Source organism: Cyprinus carpio, chromosome B5 (assembly GCF_018340385.1).
Source record: "Cyprinus carpio isolate SPL01 chromosome B5, ASM1834038v1, whole genome shotgun sequence".
NCBI classification, from domain to species: domain Eukaryota; kingdom Metazoa; phylum Chordata; class Actinopteri; order Cypriniformes; family Cyprinidae; genus Cyprinus; species Cyprinus carpio.
In genome coordinates this window covers 34,598,199-34,625,999 of record NC_056601.1, presented here as the reverse complement: position 1 = coordinate 34,625,999, position 27,801 = coordinate 34,598,199, and the positions used below count along the sequence as shown (strand labels likewise).

The window sequence follows — 27,801 nt, the reverse complement described above, 5'->3', positions numbered from 1 at the left end:
AATGAATTCAAAGACTGTCAAAGCAAAGATGCAAAAAATCAGAATGAAAATGTGGCCTATTAATTAATACATTAATCAAACTAATCTGTCTGTTAAAAAATCGGCTCTATATGAGGTATAAAGAGTTTCATTATATTTATTAATTTATTAGTTTACTTTTCACTGATTTAACTTCTGTTCACTTTTGTACATAGTTCTGTCCCACTTTTTGTACACGCTTTTTATGTACATTAATTTTGCTGCGCTAAATAAATGTTTATATAAAGATACTTCATGGCTGACAAAGAATTTCAAACACTCAGGTGACATTTAAAATGTAACCATCAATTATACAATACAGTTATTATACAATATTCTAATATGACATTAATCTCTTCATGATTTATTTGTACTTTCAATATTTTTTGTCACATCACTGATAAAAGGTGGTTAAAAAATAGTGAAACACTTAATTAATGGTCATCAGTCATAGCACCTAAAATATACAATACACCTAATATATATATATATATATATAAGGTTTTAACTTAACGTTGACGCTTATTAATGCATTTTTTTTTCAGTGCAGTTGTCATGTCAGTGGTTATTTAGTTTTTATATTATGTCAATATTGGTGGAACCTATTTTAATAATCTTGTCAGGGGCCCCACAAACCGGCCCTGAGGGTAGGGTTGGGGTTGGGTGTTATCTATGAAAGTAAAAATATTAAAAAAAACAAACAACTGAAAGTAACGAGTTCCTAGTTTGTCAATGTAAGGATGCCTTTTAGCTTCTTAATAGTGACATGCAAGGCACTTTACCATGTTTCTGTTTTTGAGAATAGTGATATATACATAAATTACTTGTTGACATGTAATTGATCTTGCTTATAGTCAGAAACAAAGCGCAACCTTCTGTTCATGCTGTGACAAATTGCAGCTTTCACCATAAAGTGTGTTTAATTATACAGTGCACATCTGACTGTGTGAAGTTCGTAAAAAGCAACATCCTTTACCTGCCACATTCACTGAGATTCAACATCCATCACCATTGTATCAGGAGTCCCTTTTTATTTAATAAGGGCAATCTACCAATTCATAAAGAGTCACTGCTGTGAATAAAGTAGCCTATGTATAAAGCTTTATTTCTATACAGATATTATATTTATATATTATATAGTATCATCAGGTTTTGCCAATGTATCATAAGATATGTATCACAGGATTTCATGATGAGTATCATAAGGTTTTGCGCTCAGGTTTATAACAGCAAATTGGGTTTATATCGTATCGACTTAATATGAATCATGAGCATAACCAATTACGATATGTTCAGCCTACGTGCTATAAGAGCTGCGAACATCGACTCTCTGTATGTAGGTATTTTTATGAGTCTTAATGAGTTTAATGAAATAGCACATGCTGGTGGTAACCCTAAATGTTATTTAATATTAAAAAAAAAAAAAAAAAAAAAAAAAAAAAAAAAAAATCACCATATGTCCTTTATTCTTGACAGTCTTCAGTAATTGTTACTCTGGATAAGAAAGTCAGGCAGGCATATCAGTAAGCGTTTTGAAAGACAGGAGAATTGAAAGAAAACAAAGAAAAGAAAAAAAAGAAAAAGAAAAAATACGCTTTAGCAAAGAAAGAAAGAAAGAAAGAAAGAAAGAAAGAAAGAAAGAAAGAAAGAAACTTACCAGACCATAGACAAAACTCAGCAAGGTGCAGCAAAAGACAAAACCCAAAGTGTGTACGATCAGCGTGGCTCCCATCCCGACAAGTTCACGCAAATTGTTGCCAGTTTGAATGGGATTTCTCTGATGTTTGCGTGTGTTAAAGCGTCGTCAAAGAGCCAGTCATTTCTCTGCTGTCCGCTCCCCTCCCATTACATCGTTTGCTCGTAAAATTATGAATATTTTCTCACGGCTTTTCCTTGTCACAGAACTGCAGGCTCGATTCAAACTGTTCCCAGTCTCTCTCTCCCGCTCGCGTTTTATTTCTCTGCATCTGTCTGCCTTTTTTTTCTGAAATTACATCCACATGTCAGAACTATTTATGTCCCGCTCCTTCTGCGGTAGGAAGTTCAAATGATTCTTTGTGGAGTAGAAACCGACGCTTTATTTTTAGAACTTTAAATTTCCCTTCAGCCTCGCTGTAAAAAAAAGCGACATAATAAAGCGGTGTCCCTCAGGCTCGACCTTCATTTTTCTCTCTTGACATCAAAAAACGGCAAAAGAAGCTGTTTAACGAACGAAGACTGATGGAGCGACGTGGTGAATCTAACCGAAATACACACTGAAGCCACAATAAAGACACTATTCGGGCTTTTGTTATTCAGAAGCTATAACACAGACTTCAAGCGCGAATGCGGTCTTAAGTGAAACATGTCACTTGTTGGTAATTAAAAACATGATTCATTTTCAGTTTAACATCTACTACACTGATATTCTCTGTGAATCTGACAGCTGCGTAAATAAAAGCGACGATACGAACGTAACTGTGTAACTAAGTAGGTAAATGGGATTTTGTTTAAAGAAAGAATCCTACGTCTACTTCACATTTAACGTCAAGTCGCTGCTGAAGAACATCAGCGTGGCTTTTAAGATTATTTTTACGCAAGTTTAGAGTTGTCCTCATTGACAAAACGGCTCCAGGCGGCACACGTCGGTAACCCTCACAAACCTCTGAGTGTGGTACATGTTGAAGAAGCGCGTAGAAAGAGGCAGGTATCGCTGACAGAAGGGAAGGCTTTTGATTGGCTTACGGGGAAATGGTTGAGGGATTTGATTGGCTGACGGTCTCTAGGGCCACATTACACTTCGACTCAAGATGACACGCGCTTCCCGCCCCTTTTGCACAAGCTTCGCATTCAGTGCTGTGCTTTATGTTGGCAGACGAGCGTTTCTTAGCGGTCCGCGTCGACACCGTGCAATGCAACCGATGAAATTATGCAAATACAATGCTGGGTAACATTTGGTTTAAATTTTCGCTGGCTTCTGAAATGCATCTTTCAACAAGGTTTTAATATTTGCTTTTTCATTAAATACATTCTTGAACAGTCAGTAGCTACAGTCCACTTATGATAACATCTTGGTTTACCCACCTGGCTTCATTTATATTATTGATTTTTTGTTATTATGTATCCTTTTACCCATATGACACACACGCGCACACACACAAACACACACATACATACACTTTTTCTTGGATTAAAAGAACAAGTTGCATTTCGAGAATTAAAAGCTTCTGGGAATTGAAACTTTTTTAGTGTGGTACTGTGACAGTGTGTTTTACATTATCTTGTTCAAATACACTTGGGACAAATTTGAGTTGAGTCTGAATGCTTAGAAAAGTTAATAATAGCATACTTCTCCTTCTGCATAATTTGAGGCACTTGAAGTACCCTGGAAAATTAGTTTAAAGTATTAGTGATGCTTGAGTTTTCATACAATAGAAGTCAATGGCTACCGGCAACACATAATTTAACCAAACAAAAGACTCTTTCCACACAACAAAACAAAATGGCTACCGCCAAAAAATTTTGGTAACCAAACAGCTGACGGTAGACATTTACTTTTATAGTATGGAGAAAAAATAGTGGAAGTCATTGGGTATCATCAAGATATTCTTCAAAATATCAACTTTTGTATTCAAATTTGCATTTTTTTGGGGGTAGACTATCCATTTAAAAACTGTATAGAAAAACTACTAATAGTGCAGTTTCACTGTCAGAGTTTATAAGCTCTAAAAGGGGATTTAAATAAAAAGGGTTTTTCTGTGCTATATGTTCACAGAGGGAAAAATCTTATGATATCAATAGATTAATCTGTTGTCTGTCACAAGCACATGTGAAATAAACAATTTGATATTTGCATTTGCATTTGACATTAAAAGATAACAGCTAAGTTATTTTTCATCTACATACTGAAGCCAGAGAGGGCTGTGTTTTCAAAACTTAATAGTTGTCAAAACATTTAACTTCTAAGAGGAAGTATGCCAAGAATACTTCATGACAACACACTCAAAAACTTAATATTACAAACAATTTCCATTTTTTTAACAAACTGTACCATTTAATTTTTTATTTGCATTATGGAATATTTGACAAATTATGACATTATCACTCACATATATAGTAAGAAACGCATAGCTTTACTAGAATAGATCATTCCAAATTGATTCCTCTGTACTTAACTATTCATTTGTTCATTCTGGTCTGCTATTAAAAACATCATAAACTCTTTATTGTCATCCATAAAAAATAACCTTGAGTTGCATGTTTTGCAGTCTTTTCAAAACTGTGCTTTCCTTTAATTTTAACACCATCAAAATTATAGCAGACAATATGGGAGCTGCATTCTGATAGAATATTTTGCACTGTAAATCTGCCTCTGCAGCGGTTCAGTGTCATGTTTGAAGCTTCCAATGCTTATATATGGTTCTAAACTGGGAAGTTTTCATGTCAAATGAGCCATTATCATTTTCCAAAAATGGTATCCTTGCAGGTCCAGTGCAAGAAGAAAGGGCATCATTCCTCCACACGTTACTTAACACCTCCTCGTAATCCTCCACAGCGAGACTAAACCCCTGCAGTGATGATCTAAAGGCAGGCAACAATTTCATTTTCCTATCATACACGCCACACACACGCAGAACACATTTCTAAGCCTGTATCTTTATAGTCGATATTATAGTCTCCATTAGTCTATATTGTCTTTGAAACAGATAGCCTCTGATCTCTGCCTGCCATCTGGCAACATTAAAATCCACCTACAGCACAAGTCCCTGCTAAGCGCAAAATAAACAGCGGCATGCTGCAGCAGAGAAGAGCAGATGAGTATTATGTGATGACAGTGTTAAGCCTCTTTAAGGTAGAGAGAGCTGTTCATTTCTGAAATAAGAGAGTCAGGCCTTGGTGGAAGTACAGTAGCTTTCCAAATGGGTCCCTTCTATAATTTTTTGAGAGGAATGTATAGTTTATAGATAATCCCTGTAATAACGTTTCATTGATTGTTGTTTGCCAGAGTGAGGTTTTATGTCACTCTGAAGTTCACAGTCATGATTTCTAACAAAAGCATCATTTTGATTCACAGTTATTTTCCTTTTTTTTTTCATTTTGAATTTTTAACATAAGTTTTGAAAGGATGCTCTGGGTGGTTGTTAGCATATATAGTCACACAATAAAACAGTAAAATATAAAATAAAAAATGACATTTCCTTACATTTTAAACATAGGCCTATCTGAGAGTGCACAATCATTATTTTTCTGATAATAAAATATAAGATAAAATAAAATACGATAAAAAAAAATATGATTAATATTTCATGAATATAAATTTTGAATGGTGTACCACATGACATTTTACCACCTAACATTTTTACTGCCTAAGAAACATTGCCGTGTTATAAAAGGCCAAGTTATGTAATATTTTAATTAACTCGTGACTTTTTTTAATATTTGTAATATTCTAACTAATATTATAAATATTATAGAATAATAATTTATAGAAATGAAATACTACCCCAAACTACTACTTTTTGTCATTGGGATATCAAGAAAGCTGTACAATATTTTTGCCCGTTATGGCCAAAATTAACAAAATGAATTAACTTCAGAAATGAAATCCATGTTCATCATTACAAAAAAAAGGATATATAAAGTCATTGTATTCATGAATTGCATTTTAAATGGTTTTTTTTATATATATAAATATATCCAGACAACAAAATGCTATTGGCCTAAAATTCAAAGTATTATATGCGTCTGTACATAAATTGCACTGGGTGAGTAGCACATAGTAATGAACAGTGTTTAGGGTTTGTTCAAATATGGAAGGAATTTCAAGTTTGAAAAAAAAAAAACTTTTTGAATATCAGTTTCCTTTCATAGCTTAAAAGTAGTTTGTTTACTTACAGTTCTTCTGCCTCTTAAAAGAAGCAACAACTATTCGGTTAGAGTTAAAATGTTTATCACAGTGATCTAATTAAGTGTAATGAATTAAATTTTGTGAAGCAGTTTTGTGCAAGTAGCTTTATTAAATCAGCCACAGCTCTGACCAATTAAAATGATCAGCATTGCCAATCAAATCCAGATCCTTTCAAACGCTGATTTTCAAACCTCTTAACCATCGTATCATAAATCCTTGTCTTAATCTACTTTATTACGAGGTCAGGAGACCATATAGAGCCTAAGCACTGAATGAGCACAGGCCCCTATTGATTTCATAAGTATTATTTATTTGTATTTTTTTTTTTCTTTCAAGGTTTTGGGGTTTTTTGTGGCTTCAAAAACTTGAAAATTTGAAAGTAACTTAACTTATTCACACACAAAAAAAAAAAACAAATCTACTTAATAAATTATGCCCCCTTGAATGCAGTAACTTAACTTATTCACACATCACACATATACACAGAGCTACTGTAGGTAGTAACTGATTAAGTACTTTATTAAATTATATTAAATCACATTAAAAATAAACAAGATTAGAAAAAAACAATTAATTTATTAAATGCTTATATATTATTCATCTAACCATTAGGCCAAAAATACTGTCATGATTAGACACAGTTGTAGGTAGTACACTTTTTAATTGATTACATGCTTTATAATATTATTCACACACGATAGCAATAAATTTTATTCACAATTTATTATTCACACGATTCTCTCTGATTGTTTTTTTTTTTTTTTTTCCTCTTTTCAATTTACCTGCTCAATTGATGTAGAAATAATGAAGGGAATAGCCTACATCTGTCCATGAAAAAGCTTTGATGAGTCAACTGTCCAATTACTTTTGGTCCCTTGAAAAAGGGGGGAGGTATATATTAAACAGCTGTAGGTCCTTCACCTTTCCTCCAGTTTTGATGAGTATACCCTCAAATTAAAGCTCAGAGCGTGCACTTTAAGCCCATGTTCACTATATGACTGTAACTTGAACATGTTTTGGTCAAGAGCTAAAGTAACAAACATTGTGCCTGTGTCCAAATATATATGGACCTAACTGTATACACTGCTCCAGTTCCTTGGACATTCACACAGAGATCCATCATTAGTCAGATGGATATACTATAATTACACAGAAAATTGAGAGGCCACACAGCATTTGACCACAGGATTTACAAAAATAATTTCAGTTTTAAGAAGTGTTTTCTTAACATTACTGATAAACACACTCATTTTTATTTTAATTATCACTCAGTGGGTTATTTAACTATGTCTTTGGAAGGCTTTTGTCTTTCAAACACATTAAAATGCACAAATTGATGTTATTTCTTATTTAAATTTATTGCAGGGATTCACAAACATTTTTGTCAGCTGAACTTCTTTCACCTAACATATTAACTTTAGGCTCCCCATGACATTTTAGAATAAATATTTTAATAATGTAGTGTCACATTTGCATTTTCATGGTTCTCTGACATTGGTTAAGGGCACATGACATGCAGGTAAACAAATAAAATATATATGTATATATATAGTACGTTTTTTTTTTTTTTAATAAAATAATTAACTAAACTATTTTTTTTTATTTTACATTTTTACGATAATTATTTACTTTTTATTAAACTCATGAACCCCCTTCAGTTACTTTACGAACCCCAGTTTGGGAAACCTTAATAAACCTTAATAACCTTAATAATGTAATATTACAGTAATGTAATATTTAATTCACTTCATTATGTCAACATCAACGAATGGAATTTATTTCTTTTTCTTTGCATTTTTATGACAATATGGTACAAGATTATCCTATTAAAAATCAATGTGATAAACAAGTTAGGTCAAAAGTAAACTAAAAGTAATGAAAAAGTAGTCTGATTATATTACCTAAAATGTGAAATGTAATGGATTATGTTACTAACTACAGTTTTTGTCATGTAATTTGGAATCAGCAACAGACTACAATTTATAAGTAATCTATACCCATGTATATGCTCTGCATATACATATAAGTCTTGCATCGTGGTGCCGGTAAAACAGAAATATAGAACCAAGGCTGCCAAAAAAAAAAATAATAATAATAATAAAATAAAAAAAAATAAAAAAAATAAATAAAAATAAAAAAAAAAAATAAAATAAAATAAAATAAAATAAAAAAAAAAAAAAAAAAAAAAAATAAAATAAAATAAAATAAAATAAAATAAAATAAAATAATAAAGACAAAAGAAGAGAAAATAAATAAAAATATAATAATTATTTGGAATATTAGAAACAGCACAGATGTTACAGCACACAAGATTCAAACACATCCAACCTTTAGATTGGAAACCCAGTTATTCAGAGGGTCATGAAACCCACACATTACAGCACCAATTAATTTCCACTACAGTTTTGAGGGGGTATGTATGAGCTGCAGAGTGGAGTGAGACAACACAATAACAGCTGCTGATCCAGTCAAATGTATTTCATTCTCATTGAGTTAAAAAGCATTCACAATGGTTGGCCACTAATTACACCATTACATATTACAATATATTATGCTGTTTTTGAAACCGTAAACAAAATAAATGCATATCCTGTGATAGCTACAGTATAATTGTAATGCACAAATAAATGCACAGCCTTCTGCATTTTTACTCTGCAATGAATATTATACCAATTTTCTCCTACAACTGAAATTTAATGGGTGCTAACATAATCGTATATAAAGCGCAACACATACCTTTGTTAAAATCTCAGAACTCAAATGTCTTTTAGTGTTTTTCATGACCATTTTTTGCACATGTTTGTCTGGATGCTGCAAATGCATTCTAGCTTCCATTTAGTTGCTTGCCACTATTGCGATGCATTATACATTGAGCCATGCATTTGTCTTGACTGTCTTGAGAGCTTGGTAAGAACGTGCTCCCTGCAAACAGTTTACTGCAAACCTGAATGTTTTCAACTTAAGATGAGATCAGTTTTCATTGAGAAATACTATACTAACTATCACCAAATTATAGAGAAATTATAAAATAATTACTGTTCTAAAACAACAGCTTTTTCATTCACTTTGGTACTGTTTTCATAACTCTTAGTATAAAATCAACTAATCACACTTGTAGCACCACTAGTCCTTCTTTCAAAACCTGATCTCATGATATCATCATCATTTAATTGTGGTGAATTAAAGATGTTACAATAATACAAGTTATGGTTATCACATTAGAAAATGCACTTACTGTACATTACCAAACATAAGTAACTGACCATGTATATATGGACTGACACTCTGACACCACACATACATACATTTATGTGAGAATAAACAAAGTTATGGATTAGGTCCATGGATTATTAAGTTTAGACATAGCACATGTGGGCCAGTAGGTGACACTCTTCCCTTCTGAAAGTTCTAATCTCTGTAACATAACAACATCTCTGGAAAATGTCCCACCACCTGCTGTGCCAGGATCAGTGGCTTTACCCCATGCATTCTGAGCACAGAAGAGACCAAATCAGCAGCAGAAACAACATTATCCCAGCACAGATGTGACACTGTCTGGGACATCACACACAGAAAAATGTATACATACTTTGAATTTTAATAAACGTCATCGCAATTTATTTCAAAAGTGTGCTCATTTATCATAAACTGTTGTGATTTGGTGCTATGCTAAGCTAACATACTTTAAATGTAAATAAATATTAAGCATTTATTTAAGTGTTTTGCACTGTTGGATAAACATTATAATGAAAACATCCAAAAAATGGATCCTTTGCCAGATTACACATTTACATGACATTTACATTCAGTCATTTAGCAGACACTTTTATCCAAGGACAATTGAGGACAATGGAATCAATAAAAATTAACGAAATGTCAATATGCAAATGCTATGACAAGTCTCAGTTAGCTTAACGCAGCACACGTAGCCCATTTATATATATATATATAATATATATATATATATATATATATATATATATATATATATATATAATATATATATATAATATATAAAGAAAACCGAATAGAAAAAGAAAAGTGCGCGCTAGTCTTTAGAGGCATTTTTTTGCTTTTTGTTAATTGTATAATAAATACAAGAAAACAAATAGAAAGATTAAAAAAAGAATAGAGAAGCTAGTTTTGTTTTTTTTTTTAAAGAAAAGCAGTTAGTAAATGAATTGAGTGCAAGTCTAAAAGGGGCACACTTTTTTTAAGAATAGAATTAGAAATATAGAGTTAGAGGGTCAAATAAAGATGGAACAGGTGTGATTTTAGCCAGTTCTTGAAGATGGCTAAGGAATCAAGCTGCTTGGATTGAGTTGGGCAGGTCATTCCACCAGGAGGGAACAGTTAATGTAAAAGTCCGTGAAAGACATTTTGTGCCTCTTTGGGATGCACAATAAAGCGACGTCTCACTTGCAGAATGCAAGCTTCTAGAGGCACATAAGTCTGAAGTAATGAATTTAAGTAAAGGGGTGCAGAGCCAGTGGTGGTTTTGTAGGCAAACATTAATGCCTTGCAATAGAGCAACAGAGCACTGCAATAGTCCAACCTGGACAGAACAAGAGCTTGAACAAGGAGTTGTGCTGCATGTTCCGAAAGAAAGGGCCTGATCTTCTTGATGCTGAATAAAGCAAATCTGCAGAGTCAGCTGATTATCAATCATAACTCCAAGGTTTCTGGCTGTTTTTGAAGGAGTTATGGTTGATGTGACTAACTGGATGGTGTAATTGTGAACCACAAGCAGTTCTGTCTTGGCAAGGTTTAGTTGAATTTGTTGGTCCTTCATCCAGCAAGAAATGCCTGTTAGACAAGCTGAAATGCGAGCAGCTATCATAGGATCATCAGGATGGAATGAGAGGTAGAGTTGAGTGTCATCAGCATAGCAATGGTATGAAAAGCCATGTTTCTGAAGGACAGAACCTAATGATGCCATGTAGACAGGAGAAGAGAAAGTGGTCCAAAAACTGAGCCCTGAGGCACCCCATTAGTTTAGATGTTGCGACTTGGACACCCCACCTCTCCAAGATACCTTGAAGGATCTATCTAAGAGGTAAGAATTAAACCACTGGAGTGCGGTTCCTGACATGCCCTTGGCCAATAGGGTTAACAGGAGGACCTGGTGGTTAACCGTGTCAAATGCAGTGGATAGATCCAGCAAGATAAGTACTGAAGATCTGGAATCCGCTCTTGCCAGTCTTAGGGCTTCAACAATCAAGAGCAAGGCATGTCCATTTTGTTTCTGTCAAGGAGGTTGTTTCTGTGTGAGAAAGGCAGAGACACATTTAAATGTAAGCACTGGGTTTTAACTTACTCTTATACCTGAAGAGAGAATAACTCAGGCAGATAGACAGACAGGCAGATAGACAGACAGACAGATAGACAGACAGGACAGACGGACGGACAGCAAGAGACGGACGGATGGAAGACAAGACAGAGAGAGAGAGAGATCGATAGATAGATAGATACTAGATAGATAGATAGATAGAGGCCTAGATAGATAGATAGATAGATAGATAGATAGATAGAAGATAGATAGATAGAATTATCTAATAGTTCTTTATTATTACTAATGGGTTCCCAATATTTTCACTTTAGGAATAGGCCTACTGTTTCAGGTTCTAAATAAGTCCTGCAGAATTATTTGATTATTCTTTTATTAATTACTAATGGGTTCCCTATGTTTTTCACTTTTAGAATACTGTTTTCCAGTTTCTAAGTAATTATTGATGGAAATTATCTAATAATTTTTTATTAATACTAATGGATTCACAATATTTTTCACTTTAAAATAGGCCTAATGTTTCAGGTTCGAAATAAGTCCTGCAGAATTATTTGATGATTCTTTATTAATTACTAATGGGTTCCCTATGTTTTCACTTTAGAATACTGTTTCAGGTTCTAAGTAATTCTAGCAGAATTGTCTAATATTATTTATTAATTACTAATGGGTTCCTAATATTTTCACTTTAGAATAGGGCCTAATGTTTTTCAGGTTTGAAATAAGTCCTTCAGAATTATTGATTATCTTTATTAATTACTAATTGGTTACCTGTATTTGTCACTTCTCCTCAGGCTTTGCCTTACATACAGGAATTGAATTAATGGTTAAGTGGTATATGGCGATGAGGCACACATACAAGTACTGTATCTAAAATATAAAAAACTATGGTAAGTAATTGCAAGGCACTGGAGTGGTGGTGGGGTTCCTAATGGAAGCTGATTTCTTACAAAAACACACTCCCAAAACAATTCATACACAGGCAAAACCTCTATAAAATGTTTGCATTTATTCTATTGAATTTTCATACTACTACTACTACTGCTGCTAATAACATTACATATGAAAGGGTCACAATTCATGTAATTGTGATAACTGTTCCATTAGTATCACTTCATAGTTATTTTTCGTGAACGCTTAAACTAGTAGATAAGTTAATAGTAGTTCTTCAGGAGGTATGCCACAATAACATTAGGTATGATAAACCATAAGCTAACTGTTACTTAACACAATCATAAAATGGTATTACATACTTATAATTAACATATCTTCCTTAGTAGTTAACAGTAGTGAGTTAAGTGTTAATGAAAAATTACCCTATTACAATCTTCAATAATTCCTTATTAGTTATGTAGTAAGTAAGAAACAGTATTCTAAAGTGTTACCCAGAATTTAAGATATGTTGGATGAAAAAAGGGAGGCTTGAGACTGTCCCATAGACTGCCAAATAAATAACAGTGTCAAGGTCCAGGAAAGTATGAAAAGCATCGTCAGAATACTCCATCTGCCATCAGTGGTTCAACCGTAATGTTATGAAGCGACGAGAATACTCTTTGTACACAAAGAAAACAAAAATAATGACTTTATTCAATAATTCCTTTCCTCTGTGTCTCTCCAAATCAGCATAGCGCCATTTTGGCAATTCTGAGCAGTACACAGATGGGGTACGCTCTTCTGTGTCAGCCGCGCTTCAAGGATACGTTTTTACATGTATTTACGCTTTGGTTTGAAAGCAAACAACGCATCGGCGAAGAGTGGCTGACACAGAAGTTTACTTTCAAACCAAAGCGTAAATACACGTAAAAAACATATCCTTGTGGCGCGGCGGACACAGAAGAGCGTACGCCATCTGCGTACTGCTCAGAATTGCCAAAATGGCGCTACGCTGATTTGGAGAGACACAGAGGAGAGGAATTGTTGAATAAAGTAGTTATTTTTGTTTTCTTCGTGTACAAAGAGTATTCATAACATTACGGTTGAACCACTGATGGCAGATGGAGTATTCTGACAATGCTTTTTATACTTTTCTGGAGTTTGACACTGTTATTTATTTGGCAGTCTATGGGACAGTCTCAAGCCTCCCTGTTTTCATCCAAAATATCTTAAATTGTGTTCCAAAGATGAACAAAGCTTTTACGGGTTTAGAACAACATGGGGTTAAGTGAATAATGACAAAATTTTCATTTTGGGATGGAGTATACCTTTAAATTTTTTTTTTTTTTTTTAATAAAACCGTGCTGGAAAAACAAGCAAACAAACAAATAACAACAAACAACAACAACAAAACACAGCTAAAACCAGTCTGATGGCTGGCTGTTTTTAGCTGGTCCTCCAGGCTGGTTATGGCTGGTCATATGTGGTTTGCAGGCTGGTTTTAGAGGGGTTTTGACCACTTCTTTAGCTGGTCAGGCTGGGAGACCAGCTAAAATAAACTACTTCCAGCCTAAACCAGCTAAGACTAGCCAATTTTAGCTATTATTATAATAATAATAATTATAATTATAATTATTATTAGGGAAGTTGCTAGCTGACAAGGGGAATCCTCCATAGGTTAGACCATGGATGGCCATTATTTAATAATGCTCGGCTGGATAATAATTAGTTTAAACAATGAGAAGCTTTGGGGCCTCTCATTCATATGTGCTTTTTGTAACTACAGTATGTGCCTATTCATTATCATCCCACATTTCATGTTAGTTAGATGCATAAAGAATGTTTTAGCTTAACCATCACTGCATATTAGAACAAAGTATCTCTGAATGCTATATATCTGTTTTGCTCGCTCTAATCACTTCTGAGTTGTCCCCTGCATTCATGCTGCTTTTCGCTCTCTTTGCCTTTGTAAATTGTTTGCTGATCCCAAGCAGCTGCTTTTAGACATGAAGGTCACTTCAGAGAGTGTCAAATGACAATTGCCATTGTAATTCAGCTGTACTCCACCCAGGGTTCATACCAAGTGAACAACAGGTTGTTGCCAAAATAACTTTCTAAACAGATCTTGCATGGTTTACAAGCTTGTCTTCTGTGGTCTCATGGCAGGCATGTTTAAAATGCATTCAGCCCTGATCACCTGATATAGTCTTTACACAGACTGTGTTGTTATGCAAAACTGGAGCCATTTATACTCGCGACCGGCACACGGTTCTTTCCTTCTGTGGCAGGTTGGCTGGGAAGGGAACTTCATATTAAGTTTACACAAGTATCAAAAATGGCTATTCGGTGTAATTTAATTGGAGGTTCTGAGAATCAGTTTATTAAGTTAGTTTCTATCGAGGCAATTACTGGCAGAAAAAAGTACAGTTCAGTGGACACGCTTGAATATTATATATGAATATTAAATTATATTTGTGTTTACATTTTGATTGTACAGTGGGAGGTAGGTTTCTTGAAGTGTCTTGGAGATGTTGCTACAGTTCTTCTGGATTGAGTCTGTCTCAGTTTCTTCAGTTTCTTCATGTCATTCCAGATGGACTGATGATGATGATCAGATCAGATCTCTGTGTGGAGCACTGGCTGTTGCAGGACAAAAATCTCACTGGATTATTACAATTAATGGCAAAATGTATGTTTGGCATTAATTAAATGCAAAATAATATTTCCTACTGACACACTACAGCAAAAGATAGAAACAACTGACTAAAAATTTTTTTAGCTGCATGCCAAAAATTCTAATAATTTTGGCGACCACTGTATATATATATATATATATATATATATATATATATATATATATATATGTATATATATATATATACCTCAGCTCCAACATATAATCTTATGAATAATTTTAACCACAGTTATAATACATTATAATACTTACTTATTCATTGTTACACCTTTAGAAAGTATAACGCATTAAAACATGACAAACAAACCTTTATGTATTATAATGCATTTTAAACTTGGTTTACAATTATTTATGAAATAATGCATTATAGCGTACATTATAAATACCTTTATAATGCATTATGCAAAAAGGCTTCATGTAAAGTGTCACCGTTATTGCTATATTTTCTGCATTGTTGCCACATTGCATTTACTTAAAATAGCAAAAAACATTAGCTAAATGATTATTAGTTATCAAGCAGTGCAAATTGTTTCGTACAAAATGAAACACTTCAGGTTCGCTTTGTGGAAACAACAAGAAGTCAGTTAACAGCTTATCTTGTTTGTCAAACTGTAATCAAAGCCTGGAATCAGCTGTGATTTCTCACATTTCTCACATTTGCAGCACTTAAGAATGGTTGGTGATCTTTTGGCTGAACTCCAGGACTTTGCACCAAGACTTTTTCAGAATTACTTACTGGAAATGCACATTTCACACTAAAGTAGCTTTTTTTTACCTCCTGAGACCCTGCATCCTCATATGAGGACATTATATTTTAGTGAATTTCTCTGAGACTATACATACCACAGTTTTTTCAGAGATACTAAATGTTTGGATGTTTTACCATGACCACTCCCTGTCCTTGGTCTTCAAAAATATCTGATATTAATTGAGTGACACTCTTATGGAAATATAATATCTTTTAATTATCATTTAAATCTGACTAATTTTTAAACTGTGTCATGAATCGACATCTCAGAAAAATGTTATGGGGTTTTAAATCAAAATATGATTTTCTTTTTTTTTTTTTTTTTTTTTTTATAAGGACACCTGGACTAAAAGCACAACAAATGTATAGGGAAATAAATTATATATTATATGAAATATTATATATTATTTTATTATTATATATTATTATGAAAATCTTGTCAATTAAAATTATGAAAATCTTGTCAATTATTTCTCCCATTATTATACTTATTTGTTCATTACATGTGGCCCCAAAAACACATTAATATTCAAATTACATTTAGTTTACAGATACATTATATATAATGAGAAAATCTGTTTGTACCATTTTACACACATTTTGCATAAAGAGAAATAGTATATATCAAATCATTCAAATATAACATACTGTAGTTGAGATTTATCTTTATACAAAGTTTGGTAAAAAAAAAAAAAAAAATCCTGAAAACTAAAAATGTATTTGTGATTTTAAAAAATCAATTGTTTTTGCCTATGCATGTTCATTCATTTTTTTTTTTTTTTTTTTTTTTTTTTTTTTTATTGAATCCTTATGTCCTCTACCAAGGACATAGCATAACTTACGAATGAAATATCATTTTTTCTTTTTTTAATGTTTGAAAAAAATTTATGCTCTAAACAATGTAATGACATGAAAAAATAATTATTTTTTTCCTAAAATGTTTTGTATGTCTCAAAGAGGTTAAATGAATGAATGAATGAATGAATGAATGAAAGAATGAATGATTAAATGAATTAACCAGAGGTATCTCTTTTACAACTTAAAATATATTTTTCTAGATAGAAATGGTTACATGAACACCAACTCTAAGCCAGTCTCCTGCTTCTCACATTTGCTTTCTAAAATAAATAAATAAATGAAAACTCTAACCCCTCACATTTGTCTCCTCTTAAGTTTCACAAATGATTTCAACAAAATGTACTAACTGCAGCAAATCAAATTCATTCCTGGCTGGTGGAATGATCTTCCCACCCTATCTGGAATGCTAAATCCCTCACCATTTTCAAGCGAGAGCTGAAAACTCACCTCTCTCGATGTAACTTGACTTCATCTTAAATTAAAAAAATAAATAAATAGTCTTCTTTTCTAAATGTAAATGTAATTTTATATAAACATTGTATTTATAATTACATTATTAATGGATTGTGCCTTTCAGTGAAGAAAGCTCCAGGGTTACTGAGCTTGTAATATGACTTTCGTAAGTCATGTTCAATTTATTATTATTTTTTTATATATATATATGTCTGCCTTCAAGAACAAATGAAAGCATTTTCTTACTTGTGTCAAAAATGAAGCATAACTCTAATCCTATTTCCTCATTATTTCACTCTTAATATAGACATAAATTCTGAAATTCATGATCAGTGTTTTTGTTTTACTCTCAACCATTTCACTCTGACTCATCCTCACAATCAAACAGACTGCATACATTATCATATTTAAAATCATTTAGTGCAGGCAGTAATTACTTATACAATGATTATACATGAGGAAATCATGACCTATATTTAAATGCAAGCAAAACTTTTTTACAAGAGAAATGCCCCATGTTAACAAACAAAGAAAAATAGGTTATACAACAACCATCGAGCTCTAGTACACGAATGCTACATTTGCAATTATATACTACAGCTTGCAGAAAACTTTTTACATTTATTAATTCCTTTGTAGTGTACATCTTAGATGATTTTAATCTAGTAACCTAGCGATCGTCTGAAATGCACAATATGATTTAAAGAACAGTTTCAGTTTTTATAATATTTCACACTGCAAAGACTTCTAATGGTCTCAAAATGGGCTTACGTTTTTCTTTTTTTCTGTTTTCTTCTTTAATCAACTGTTTTCTTTAGCTGACTTAGCTTAGCTTAGGTTTAGCTGTTATAGATGCGATGGGTTACTGTTGAAAACATTGTTTTGTGCTGTGTGGAAAATATCTAGTTAATAACATTAAATTTTTGGTAAGACCCAGGAAATTATTTATTTATTTAGACAACACTTTAACTTAGTTTTAATTAGTGTTCTGCTCCATTTACTATAGAAATTAGTAAAAAAAAATTTATTACTTTGTGATTGGCAGAAAATCCCTCAGAGCTTCTGCATCTTGTAGATGAATACTGATGAGTAATAATCTGCCTCTTATAGCACCATATATTGTTTATTTACATTCAGCTATGAAATGCATGTCTTTTGTTTCTACGCTCTTAAAAATTAATGTTAGAAAAAAAAAAATGTGTACAACCTGATTTCATAGAAGAATTACAGAGTTCCTTAATGAACCAAAATGTACTGGTTGTTGTAAATGTAAAGAGCATTTTAATCTCATATATATAGTAAGGGATATATTTGCATTCTATGACATTAGGAGCCTCATAAATATTTTAGTGATTAGGCTTTTAAATGGAAATATGCATGATTGAATTTAATAATTTGGAATAACACCCTGGTGTTCCAGTTTATCCCTGAACAGCTTGAAAAAAATGGATTTGGAGGAGATGCATGGATTATAACGAACACAAAGCCTGACAGGCAGTGACCTCATGTATCGTTCACTGTAGCTGTAAAGATGACCAAAATCCCAGAATTCTAGCTAAATGAAAACTCTTTTGCCCCTACGGCCAGTTCGGATGGACGAGAGCATCTGCTGTGAGAGGACAAATGTGTCTCAAATAGAAGCCATTGGCCATGTCCTTTTACAGAGTTCCTCTTTGTATTTAGCACCTTTCTGGGACAAAAGGGGGCAGGACATACCTGTCACCCCGAGGATAAAGTGCCCTCTGGCAGCATGGAGTCCTGTACCCAGAGTGTGTCTGACCCTGTGCTGTCTCCGTCCCTCTGTGTTGCATCGTAACCATCACCATGGCACCCAAGAAGAAGGAAGAGCCCAAACCAGTAGCTGCACCCAAGCCCCCAGAGCCTGAGCCCCCCAAGGAGCCAGAGTTTAACCCAGCTGAAGTCAAGGTACTAACCTCTAACTTGTTGAGATCCACTGCAAGAGATGGACTTAGTCAGGGACAACTGCAACTCATCAGTGGCTTGCACCTTAATGCATTTAGATGCCAACGAATGGAAATAGAACTTCCAATTTAAATATTGTGAACATTTTAGACTAAAAACTGCTGTTCAGGTGCATTTCTATCAAATTGAATATGGTGTCTAGTCTGACTAATGTCAATGTAGCCGCTGGTCCGTTTGGTTTACACTGAGCAATGTGTCTTCTGTTTCCCTGTTAATTATGATGAAGACCAAGAGAAAAGGAAAATGTAGTTGTGCTATCATTCCTGCTACTTCTGACCAAAGACTTCAAGGCACTTTCTTGCAATCGATTGGCCACTGTTTGTTTTATTAATTCTAGCTTGCAAAGTTCTTCATTGGCATTGATGGTTCCATAAAGAACCTTTAAGATACATGGAATCTTTATATTGCATAAAGGTTCTTTAGAATATTAAAATGTGCTTCACGCTTTTTAGCTCACTGAAAGGTTCTTTTAGGAAACAAACATGGTTCTTCTATGGCATCACTGCGAAAACTCTGTTTTAAAGAATGTATAGTATCTTGATAACAGTCTACTATATCTACTGAATGTCCTGATGACAAATGTTACCTTCTCACAGACAACTGTTACGCTCTTGTTGCTTTCATTGATGTCCATGAGCTATTTTAAGCAACTTCAGAGATGCCATTTAATGAAGAGGGTGTAATGCACCCAAAAGAACAAACTGCAGAATCATTGGCTAAGCATCTACAAATGCTGTCTTCCACCGTCACTGCTTGGCAGTGTGTTGTGCACATATTTGTTTAATCTGCAGAGCTCAGAATTGATTTAAAAAGCCATTTGCTTGAACTAAACAATTGTCAGTGTTTGTTTGGCTATTGTCTGAGAATTCGGCATTCTGTATTTCCCAAATCCAAATGTTTTAGCAACTTGCAGAAGTTCCACATATTTAAATGCAAAACATATAAATACAACATAATACCCAGTGGCGTATCACTTTCCAAACCTTTAGTTTTTTTTGCAGGTCAAGAAATATTTGGATTTCCTAGTGTAATTGTGGAAAATTGACAGGAAAGCTCAAGTTTCAGAGGAGATATTTTAGTGGTCAACATTGCCACTCTACACCCCATCTCCATAGTCTAAAAGTTTTGGGGTTAGGTGAGGCCATAATACATGTTCCAAACCATTGAGGTTTAGGCCACACACAATGGGATTTTGATTACGCTGCTCCAGAATGGACCACCCAAACTTATGGAACTGTTCATTCAGAATCCTTCACAGATTCACGATTTCTAAAGATTTTGTTGAAGACATAAAGCACGGCATTCAGCTAGAACAGATGCAGCATGTCTAATGAGCTCTGATTACTGAGAATCATCATTTATGGTAACTATAATTTCCTGAGTCCAGTGGAATTGTCTTTGTGATGTTTCGGTGGGCAATATGCATTAACAATCTGCATTAAGGATTCAGCATCTATGGACAAAATACAAAGTTATGTCTTTGAAAATGTAGTTGCATTGTTATGTTGTAAAGTAACGGTTTCATTATTTGGCATGTTCCCATTTCTTAAGGCCATAAAAAGCATCTTGTCAGTGTCATGCATTTGCAGCCTTCAATCGCTGTCTAAGTCTGCTAACCCTGACTGACAACTTTGCGGTATAATGACAAAAGGGGTATTGATTTACACCCGCAGGGCCACATGCATCCTCTGGCTCAAGGTTGCTCATAAATTCTTTTGAACAATGAGTCACAGGACAAACAGGATTGAGTTTGAGTAACCAGAGCCGGGTGAGTGTGCAGACATTTGTCAGCCGGGTGTGTGTCCGGAGGATGGGTCAGGCCCTGAAAGACAAATAGCATCTAAACATTAATAATCACATTTTCAACATGCAGTAGTCTTGTATGTGTTTTATTAAACTTCAGTGTTATGCATGATTATTTATTATTGATGATTTTTTATTATTATTATTATTATCTCTTGGCAGATCGAATTCACTGCTGAGCAGATTGAGGGTAAGTGAGATTTCAGAATTACTTTAGCTTTAAAAGGATAATTACAGAAAATAACGCTGTAATTACACTGCTATTGTGTGCACTCCAAATAAACAAATAAATAAATAAAATATGATTCAGCCTTTTTTTCTATGGTATTATGTTACTTGTAGTAAAAATGCCTAAAAAAAAATAATAAAAAAACTTTTTAGATTTTAGATTTATGCTTGATACAAGAAGCAAAAAACAAGTTCAGGAAATTTTATTCAAATTATTTTTTCAAAACAAGTCTTAATGCCTTATGCAATTTGCTTTTATATAATTTTCATGGTTATTGTTAAATGCCATAGCGAAAATAATACTATAATTTTATATTACTGTATATATACTATAAAAAAAATCAATGCATAAAAATGTCTTTGTATGAGTCAGCGCCTTACAAATGCCAATTAATATATCATTTCAAAACAACTTTGTAGAAAATTTATGTTTATACATTACAGTTATAAGTGATATGTTATCGAAAGTTTCAAAGTAATGTCCATATGGCAGAAATACACAGTTTTAAGATTATACAAATCATGCCGTTAGTTTTGATGTTGGTAACCAAGCAGTCGACGGTAGCCATTGACTTTATTTATTTTTTTCCACAATATGGAACTCAGTGGCTACCGTCAACATTCTTCCAAATATCCTCCTTTGTGTTGAACAGAAGAAAGAAATTCATACAGGGGTCACCCGCAGCAGATCATTCACATAGTTTTGATTTTGGCCAAAAGTGAAGGAATGGAATATAAAAAAGTAAAAGAAAGAAAAACTCAACGCTGTATTTCCAGGACAGAGATCTAACAGAGACTTCAAACTGTCAGTGCTCTAAAGCATGGGCATCATACAGCTTTAATGTCTGTTGGAGAGTGAGAAACTCAAGTCTGACTGTCTTTTTCTCTGCAGATTTCAAGGATGCGTTCCAGCTGTTTGACAGGACGCCAACCAACGAGATGAAAATCACCTACGCTCAGTGTGGTGATCTGATCCGGGCTTTGGGTCAGAACCCCACCAACGCTGAAGTTATGCACGTGTTAGGCAAACCCAAAGCTGAAGGTGAGACCAAAATCTGTCCCTCGGACCTTCACCGTCTATTAATGTGAAATGAACATCCTCTCTCAAATGCCTAGAGCCGAACTGTTCAGCCCGTACATGCCACACAGATTCATCTTCCTTCTTTTATTGGCAGAAATGCAAGTGAAGATGCTTGATTTTGATCAGTTCCTGCCCATTCATCAACACATCTGCAAGGCCAAAGACCGCGGCACCTTTGAAGACTTTGTTGAGGGCCTGAGAGTGTTCGACAAAGAGGGCAATGGAACAGTGATGGGTGCTGAACTCAGACACGTCCTCGCTACCCTGGGTAAGCTTCAACATCTAAAATAATTATCATAAACTAATTTAATTCTTTTGTATTTGCAAATTCCTGTGCTTAATTCTTGGAAGTACTTTTTCTAGCATTAAGATTGGGTTCTATCACTGTAAAATCGCATATACCATTAACGTTTTGAATGCATTAGCATCAGACTAGCAACTGACACTTTATAATCACACCGAATGGTCACAAGAAACCAGCCTGCATACATGCAGAGCACTGTGAAACTTGTGAAACATGTCTTCTCTGTAGGTGAGAAGATGAAGGAAGATGAGGTTGAGCAGCTGATGGCTGGACAGGAGGATGCGAATGGCTGTATAAACTACGAAGGTGAGTTTGTACACACTTTTACACCTCCATCACCTGCTGTTCAGCTGTTTCATTCAGTGACAGTGTGTCCAGTAATATGTAAATCAACTCAACATCTGTCATCAACAGACTGATAACATCACACTTCATGTCTATGCAGTAGAAGTGATGATGAGAACAGCATATTTGATCTCTAATCAGAATGAGATAGTTTTCTTTACCTCTAGATGGCAGTGTTCTCTCATCTAGTAGTTTTTTTGAATTTGGATGACTACTGGGCTCAGAATAGTATAAACAAAATATGCATTTCACGGAATATTGATTGTTATTTTTATTTTTTCCCCCCACAGCTTTTGTAAAGCACATCATGGCTGGCTGAACAGGTACAACAAACCACTCTTTTCCCACTTTGTCTTCAATGCATTATTGATTAGTCTATTTATATTTTGATGTTATTTCAGCGTGCATTCATCACTAAGTGTTTAATTCAAATCATTTCACTCTGTAAAGCACTGTAATTTTTTCTTTTTGGAGTGTTTTTATTTTATTTTCCTTTTCTTCAGATGATCAAGACAATTCAAATGAGGATACAACATAATGTTGAATTTATATCATCGTTATGCTTTTTTTTTTTTTTTTTTTTTTTTAATAAAGCCCACACAGGTGTTTCCTGCCATTGGTCCACTGTCCTCACTGTCTCCGACTCTCTCTCAAACGTACCTTTTTTGTGTGGCTCCTCAGTCTGTTACGCCTAAATGATTCCTTCATCATAACTGTTCATCAATACAAAAAAAAAAAAAAAAGTTTAATAAATGTCACACTTGGTTTAAACAGCCTCCTCTCTCTGAATGCTTTTCACTAAAATAATAGTCTATAGCAGCCTGTGTGTTGATAAGAAAAAAAAAAAAAAACATATACTGGCTTGGTATGTTTTGATGCATGGCTGCTGGTTTGAGCTGCCTGAGCAGGAGCTGGTTAGATGAGCAGGAGCTAGTTAGCTCTAGATAGATAGATAGATAGATAGATAGATAGATAGATAGATAGATAGATAGATAGATAGATAGATAGATAGATAGATAGATAGATAGATAGATGTGTTCTGGTGTTGTACTGTCTGAAAAAAAAATATTTTCAGTAACTGCACAAGCAACATTACATTCCAGCATTTGATTTTCTTCTTCTTCTTCTTCTTCTTCTCACTCTTCAGTCTATGCACTGTTTTCAATCACGGTGGTCCCATGTGCCGGGCCCAGTGGTGATATTCTCATTTTCTGTAGCAGAGGACTTCACGTCTACCCTTGTTTTAACACCCTTGTATTAACTTGCACTAACAGGACGGACCCTGTCTCCCACACTCCAGCGAGGCGTGAAGTAATGGGGGTGTTCCATTATCCTGCCCCTGCGCTCTTACATCTCATACACTTTACATTGATGTCATAAAAAAGAAGAAAAAAAAAAGATATATTAGAAGTTTTTGAAATGTGCTAGAGAAAGAGAGACTTTTGGCTTTAACTTTTAAAACACTTTATTTTACCATCGCATCACAAAGAAAGTTTAATAATCAACAACAATAAATACAATACAATACAATATAGCTTTTGACTCAAAAACAAAGCCATCAAACTTTTGTTTCAATAAATGCACAGCTAAACAGATGAGTTTTGAGTCTGGATTTAAATGTGGCTAGTGTTTTAGCACATCTGATCTCTTCTGGAAGCTGGTTCCAACTGCGAGCAGCATAATAGCTAAAAGCACACTCCCCTTGTTTTGTGTGAACCCTTGGTATTTCTAACTGACTCGATCCTAATGATCTGAGTGCTCTGTTAGGTTTATATTCAGTGAGCATATCTGCAATGTATTTAGGCCTAGGTCATTGAGTGATTTATAAATGAGTAAAACTACTTTAAAATCAATCCTGAATATAACTGGAAGCCAGTGTAAGGACCTGAGGACTGGTGTGATATGCTCAGATTTTCTGGTTCTAGTCAGAATCCTGGCAGCAGCGTTCTAGATGAGCTGCAGCTGTCTAATGGTCTTCTTGGGAAGGCCGGTGAGGAGACCATTACAGTAGTCCACCCTGCTGGTGAAAAAGGCATGAACATGTTTCTCCAAGTCTTGACTGGAAACAAAACATCCAATTCTCGCAATGTTTATGTGTCTGTCTTCTCTAATTTAGCCACTAGATGGCAGACATGCATCATACACAAACTAGAGACTCCAGAAACTGCAATTTTTATTGTCAAAAAATGAAAAATGGTCAAATATTCTGCTTGAAACGTGATTTTCCCTGCATTAAGTAATAATGTTAGGCAGTGGCCCCATAGATAAATTTCCCCACAGTCATGCCTTTTTATGCTTTCAAAAACAAGTTGAAATAAAACAAGATCACATAATAAAACAACCATAATAGATTGATCATAATAGATTATTGCTCATGTTTACACCCTTTATGGGTCAGAAATGTGTCAGGGTTTAAGCAACGACTGCCTGATGATTTTACAGCTAGAATCCACTGCCAGGATGCTCTGGAAAGGACTAACAATGTGCTTTTACAAACAGTGACAAACTTCAAAATATAGATGTGTATTCATTAGTGAGTTCTGTGCATGAGAGCCTTGTTGCATCAAACACACAAAAGTGTGCCGTCCTTCTGGCTCATTCCTGTGATTTCACAGCTTAGTTCCCATTATGTCAGACCTCAGGCTGCTCCTCTGTGATCAAGGGCACTGGCATTTTCACTCAAAGTCGGCACATCATGTTCAAAGCACATGGAAGTGTCCTTCACGCTTTGGTCTTCGGTTGATAACCAGTTTAATATGGAAAATGAACATGCTATTAAATGAACAAAGGCCTGGATTTGTAACTTGTGCAGATAAAACAATGTGGCAATGCTTGTGGACTTTGTATTTGAGGAAGTGTATCTGGCAAATGGGGATTATTAGCAGCACAGATTTATGCCACAGTTTTCAATTCTCTGCTTTAGTAGATATAAAAGTATGTCTAAAATGCAGTCTGGCTTTTAGCCCTTCTTTCTTGAGGCCTTGCAGGATTACAGTGAATAAATGCTTTTGTCAATGGAAGTTGTGCATCAGGGAAAAACAGATCATGTACAGACAAAATGCATGTGTTTACAGGTAACATAATTAAAAATGTACCATTTTGACTCATAATTTCAATGACAGGCCTTGTCTGGCCAACCAAATGTCATTTTCTTGATCAGTTTCACCTCAAATTGTAATATTTATTTTAATTAAAATCATAAAAACAATGCAAACAATATCAATGTACTTAACATTGTTGACAGGCAATTAATATACTCCTTGACAATAGGTCACTAGAGATCAAATACAGAAACAAATATTGTTCAAAATGTCCACTGCAGAAGAAATTGACATGATGCTGGTCACATGGTTTTAGTTTTAATTTCCAGGGTGTTTGTTGAATTGATTTGACAGTTTTTGTAGACATGAGTAAAACAAAATATTTTTTATTCAAAAGACATTAAAATTTAAACAATGTCTTTTTCTAAAGTATTTTGATTGTAGAAACAACTTTAATATAGATCATGTTAACATTTTTATTCAGTATTTTAAACTCAATGCAAAAAAGCAGACTTTGCAATAACTGTAATTTTAAGTCAATTTAAGGCAAATTTAAGTAAACTGAAATACAGTGTGTATAAAATATATGCATACATTCTCTTAATTAGTAAAAAAAAAAAAAAAAAAAAAAAAAAAACCTTTCTAAAGAAAATTGTTAGAAATAAAAATATAATTATCACCAATGGGCATGAAATGAACACTAAAATAACTCATAACAAAACTGTTGATTAGATGATTTAACCAGACATTGTAAAGGACAGTTACAGGTAAATTAGTCTTTTACTCACCTTCACGTCATGTTCATACTCTGTGCGCTAAAATTCACCATGCCAGGTTTGACATCCAAGACACCAAAACTTATAACGAAACATGTCCAAATGTGAATATGTTGAAGTGCATGTGATTGGATTAGAGAGATTATCTGTCCGCTTGCTGAGGTGTAAAAAACAAATCATAAATAAGCATAGAACATAAATGCTATCTTGTTCTTAGACTGAGATTTGGGATTTGGCCAAAATGTTTTAAGTCTGTATGAGACTAAGCCTGTCTCTGTCTGTCATATTAACAAAACTGTACCCAGATGTCATTGATGTCATTGAGCTTTTGCTCTGCACTGCAGTCTGGGTCTCATCAGTTAATCCACTAGAGTTTTTAATCTATCCAGTTGGGTTTTTGCGGTATGTTTGGGTCACTGGGGATGAATCTTTCTCCAGGCAATGCCGTGGCCTTCTGCTACTAAAATAGCTTCAAACTCCTGTTTATACTGCTTACACACTGTCAGGGAATGCTGTATATAGCCATGGATGACATGGATGCTATTGCATCAGATAACAAAATATCAAACAAGTGGCCCCTGTATCATTTTCTCAGAACTTACATTATCTGAACATTTTTGCGATGACAACCAAATAGGTGTTGATTTTTTAGCTGTACAGTATGAACCCAGTTTCCCTCAAAAAAGCCTCTAACATTAGCTTGCTCTATTATTTTTCTATTCTATTTGTTTTCTTTTTATTTATTATATAATAATAATAAACCTTGCTATGTGTACTGTGTTAAGCTAATTGGGACTTGCCATAGCACTTACATATCATTGCTCTTTTGTTGATTTTGATTGCTTCCATTGTTCTCATTTAAAAGTCGCTTTGGATAAAAGCGTTTGTTAAATGACTAAATGTAAATATAAGTCCATTATGCTAAATTTTGCCAACCAGAAAGTGTTCAAATATCCAATAAACTTCTCAAGTGTCTTATAAACACACTACGTGATATGCAGAGCCGGCCAAGCCACTAAGGGACCTTTGCAATTGCAGAGGGCCCCCTAGAGTCACTGCTAGCTAGTGGGTGAAAAAAAATCATACATCAAAAGTAACATAAAATAAATAAATAAATAAAAAGAAATGGGCCTACAGCGCTCTTTATCAGGCATCATGATAAGCACAGTTGTTATTTATTTAGTTCTTTATTATGGCGAGTTCCCCGCAAATCTTGACCCTGACTGACCCCTATGATGTCACTCGTCACCTGGTCAGTGTCTGTCAGTCAGTTACTCCGACGTCGACGATGTCTGACAAGAAACGAAAATATCTTTCTGGCCATGAAAAAATGACAAAAGAAGAGGCTGGAAGAAGAGAAGAAGCAAGAAGATAACGGTACGTAACCTGTAGGCCTGGATAATCTGCAGTCCAAAAATCTTAAA

General features: G+C 34.2%; 1 protein-coding gene and 1 pseudogene across 2 annotated transcripts; one reads left to right on the top strand and one right to left on the bottom strand.

Annotated features, from left to right (window-relative positions):
* LOC109061882 overlaps nt 1-2,665 on the bottom strand; it is a 74,917-nt pseudogene extending 72,252 nt beyond the window's left edge.
* A 15,902-nt stretch (nt 2,666-18,567) lies between these two features.
* Nucleotides 18,568-23,335, top strand: LOC109070569 (myosin light chain 1, cardiac muscle-like). Of its 2 annotated transcripts, none has more exons than XM_042723286.1 (7): nt 18,568-18,742; nt 20,765-20,792; nt 21,723-21,872; nt 22,006-22,179; nt 22,444-22,521; nt 22,851-22,883; nt 23,155-23,335. In XM_042723286.1, exons 1-6 carry the CDS (start codon nt 18,641-18,643, stop codon nt 22,877-22,879), a joined length of 561 nt encoding a protein of 186 aa, XP_042579220.1. In that variant the 5' UTR covers nt 18,568-18,640; the 3' UTR covers nt 22,880-22,883; nt 23,155-23,335. The 2 variants fall into 2 exon arrangements, with proteins under 2 accessions (XP_042579220.1, XP_042579219.1); XM_042723285.1 differs by lacking the exon at nt 23,155-23,335 and adding an exon at nt 23,064-23,140 and having other exon boundaries at nt 18,569-18,742.
* Nucleotides 23,336-27,801: the final 4,466 nt, after the last annotated feature.

Coding starts and splice junctions, on each gene's coding strand:
- LOC109070569 (XM_042723286.1), top strand. CDS start 18,641: ATGGCACCCAAGAAGAAGGAAGAGCCCAAACCAGTAGCTGCACCCAAG. Junction 20,793..21,722: donor CACTGCTGAGCAGATTGAGG/GTAAGTGAGATT, acceptor TTTTCTCTGCAG/ATTTCAAGGATGCGTTCCAG. Junction 22,522..22,850: donor TGGCTGTATAAACTACGAAG/GTGAGTTTGTAC, acceptor TTCCCCCCACAG/CTTTTGTAAAGCACATCATG.